The sequence below is a fragment of the Medicago sativa genome, chromosome 5 (assembly GCF_051527215.1).
Source record: "Medicago sativa cultivar Bolivia chromosome 5, Bolivia_mono, whole genome shotgun sequence".
Lineage (NCBI taxonomy): Eukaryota > Viridiplantae > Streptophyta > Magnoliopsida > Fabales > Fabaceae > Medicago > Medicago sativa.
In genome coordinates this window covers 10,050,864-10,054,494 of record NC_140753.1, presented here as the reverse complement: position 1 = coordinate 10,054,494, position 3,631 = coordinate 10,050,864, and the positions used below count along the sequence as shown (strand labels likewise).

Here is a 3,631-nt window from a genome sequence, read left to right as displayed (position 1 = left end):
GGAAAAGTACAACAACCGTGTTCTATCATATATATATAAGGAGCGCGACCGGTAATTATGTAACGGATGTGCTTGACAGGGTAAAATCGGAAATTCGAGGGGACTTAGAAATTTGAGGGGGCTAAAAAGAAATTTTCACGAATATTTCAGTCACGAGGCCCGTTTAGTTCTTCTTTGGGCCTTTGTCTTCATCGTGCAAAAAAAAAAAAAAAAACTCACGGCTATGGCAGAAACACAAAACCCGTGCCAATTTGCTTAAACCCTAAATTTTCTGAATCGATTACGAAAGTGAAAAAGAGAGAGATAATCAAAATCGCATCCATGTCAGACAACGATTCTGATGCCCCTGAGGAATTCACAGCTGAACAGGTTTCTTCAGTTCATTTTCCAATTCCAATTCCAATTTATTTGTTTCAATGAATCAAATCGAATTTACAATCTTTAATTTGTTTTGTTTTTGAGGTTATTTTAAGTATGAATACTTAATCTAAGAGTGTGTATTGCAGGGTATTCAGCTAGACGAAGAGATTCGAAAGATTAAAAAGGAAAACAAAATCAGGTTTAGTTATGAGGTTAATTTAAGTTATTGGAAGTAAAATTTGAGAATTTCTGTGATGTTGTTTTTGCAATGAGTAAAGTAACTAGGGTTGTTTAAAAATTCATCAATACAAATTACTAAGTTTTCAATCTTATTTTTGTTGGGGTACTTTATAATTCAGAGAATTTTTAGCTGTACTGCAGTCACTAAGATATTGATCAATCTTGATGTGGCTGCTCAGGTCTTGCAGTGTTTTATATTGCAGTTATAGCGTAGCGGAATTTGGATAAACTGCTACTGTTATGCCACACACTATTCAGTACAAAATGTTGTTAATTTGCTGATATTGTTGCACTTTAGCACTTTTGCATGGTGGAATTTTAACAGTCTGCTATTTTCCGTTGTTGTTTGTGATCGACAACATTAGTTACGTTGGCAGAACTTTTTTTAACATTGATAGATTATTGGATAATCTCGGGTTTGAGTAGGGATAGAAAATGCTAACTGAGTGAATTCACTCATTCATAAACATTGTTTTATAGAAAGATGTGACTATGTGAGTGTCTCATTTTGCTGATTATTAATTGGTTGGCACTACGGTGCTTAATGGTTTTTTAAGAATTTTGATAAAAGATTTGGTAAATTTGAACAATATGAGATCTGATCAGTGAATATCTTAGTGTTGTCAATTGCATATCGCAAAAAATAGTGCTCTGGTCAAGTTCTCTCAACTGTGCTATAGCGCTGCTAGAGTCACTATTTCACAAATATTCGTACTAAATAGCATATTGAAGAACGATAGTGATTTGTTCAAATTCTGCTATGCTACCGCGCCACTATAGCTGTTATTTAAATTTTAACAACACTGGAACATATGAAAAGGTTTTTCATCAAAAACATTCATGAGATGAGAGATAGTGCTTATCTCAGGATGTCGTTAGTTTCATAAATTATTATGGGCTAACCGCTGAATGGCACAGATGGGTGTAGCTAGCATATGGCTTTTGATCTGTTGTTTTGCAAATAGCAACATTCCTTTATTCTCTCTTATACTGCATAATTATGGGTTAAGATCCAATTGCACGCTCTCCTGGCTTTATTTTGGACTCATGCATAACAACCACATATAGTGATGTCTAATATGACTTTACATGGCAGGGTTAATATTGAAGAGAAAGAACGTCGGCGAAAATGGGCTCAAAATTTAACACCTCGACCATCCAAAGCTACTAAAAAATCTAGGGACACATCAAACACTGAATCTGAGCAAGAACCAAACACTGAATCTCAGCAAAAACCAAACACTGCTGTGGGATTTCTTCCCAAAAGCATTGTTGAAATGCTTGCAGCTAAGGAGAAGTAATGATTGGCCTCTCTTTCTCTCTTATCTAACTACGCTTGATTCTTTAGATAAATCTCTAAGAGGCTATAATCTGTTTGTAGAAAAAATTTATTAACTGAGACTGATGAGGAGGAAGATAAATTAAAGGCTACCACTTCAAGGAAGAGAAAATCCAAGGATTCAGGGTTAGTAGGGTTTTCATCCTATCTATTTCTATGCAATTATAATTATGCTTTCATGCTGCTTTTAATCCTGTAGTTATATATATTTCCTTTGTGATTTGCAGTTCTGAACCTATTATTGTGAGCAAACCAGCTCCTCCTGAATGCTTAAAGACTGCCTTGGATTTCTTGAAAGAAAGGAAAATGTCAGTTCCAAGATCGTCTGCTGTTTTGAAGAATTCCAACCAAGCATTACGTCTACTTTCCAGTTCCGGGATCATACGCCAGAAATGAGGATTTTTATTCCCTTATAAATTTATAGATTTTTTTGGCCAAGGTGAGGCGTCAATGTTGCAACATGTATTTTTAACCAATCGTCTTTGCTGCTTCTGTCGGTGTACTGGACTAAATTGTAACATTACTATATAATCCATGTTAGTTGAAGTTGATTATGCACTAGTGTTTTTGCCACATAGAACTCCCTCTCCAAACCCTGAAATACTTTCAGAGAAGGGAATGATAACACTGATAAAAGGGGGAGGGGTGGTGTGCACAGTAGTAAAGAAGAAGCTATAGTAACATGGCTATTATGTTCGTGAGCAATTTAGTGAAATTGTTCCATTATTAAGTTATTTATTGTTCGAATCATTGTGAAAAAACCTTAAACGACAAATAATTTGAATTGTAAGCAATATTTTGTGATGGTCAACCTGATACATGATGGCACATAAATTGGAAAAATAACATTAGAAGCCATTTAGCAACAAGTCGATAGGCATATTGCTCATATCTGAAAACTAGTGGCTTGCATATGTTTAAGGTGAAGAAAAAACATCATCTTGTTGGAGCCACTTCTGTTCTTGGGCTGAAGCCGAGCAGCCCTGAAAACTCTCAAAAATACTTTTGATTCTGTTTAGGGACTTCTGATGGCGAATGCGTCGGAGGACTACTTCTTTGTCCAGGGTTTGTGATGAGGATTTGGACGACAAAGACGATTTCAAATGGAGCTCACTTGAGATAGCACTATCTCTTGCAGAGTTCTTGTCTTCCTGGTGATCAAGGCCAACCTTCTTGGTCTCTGATTCAGCTCTGGAAATTACGAAAGCCATTTTTCTTTCTCTTTTTGTTTAAGCTAGAGTGTTGAAAATTGCTGAGGCTAATGGATGTTTTCAAATTTATAAAGATATCACCAACCTTTTATAGTTTAATAATTTAGTTATAAATGTGAGGCCAGTTGTTTTTCTATTATAGGACAGGATATATGGGAAGTAGTTTCACTCTCAGCTTAGGGTATCTTCCTTTGCAAATGCCTGTTGTTTTTCCCAAACAAGGGCTAGAAACACTAGTAACGTGTAACGGACAAAAAGTACATGGGCGTGGCAACTGCAAAAAGGACTAATAAGATTCATGACATTACCATGAAAACCACCAAAGTGATTCAGCTGGCTGTCTAGTGGGATTTCATCCAATAGATAAACAGATTACCACTTCCTATGATTCATAATTAGGTAATCGCTCCCTTAATAATATAAAACTTAATTATAACTTGCTGTGTTAAGAAAAGTAGTTAATTTAGTTTTGTAAAATTAA

General features: G+C 35.5%; 1 protein-coding gene across 1 annotated transcript; it reads left to right on the top strand.

Annotated features, from left to right (window-relative positions):
• The first annotated feature begins 264 nt into the window (after positions 1 to 264).
• Positions 265 to 2,500, top strand: LOC146919873 (UDP-N-acetylmuramoyl-L-alanyl-D-glutamate-2, 6-diaminopimelate ligase). The gene is made up of 5 exons (XM_085713270.1): positions 265 to 369; positions 507 to 559; positions 1,697 to 1,897; positions 1,982 to 2,065; positions 2,167 to 2,500. The coding sequence occupies exons 1-5, from the start codon at positions 322 to 324 to the stop codon at positions 2,333 to 2,335; spliced, it is 555 nt and encodes a 184-aa protein (XP_085569396.1). The 5' UTR covers positions 265 to 321; the 3' UTR covers positions 2,336 to 2,500.
• Positions 2,501 to 3,631: the final 1,131 nt, after the last annotated feature.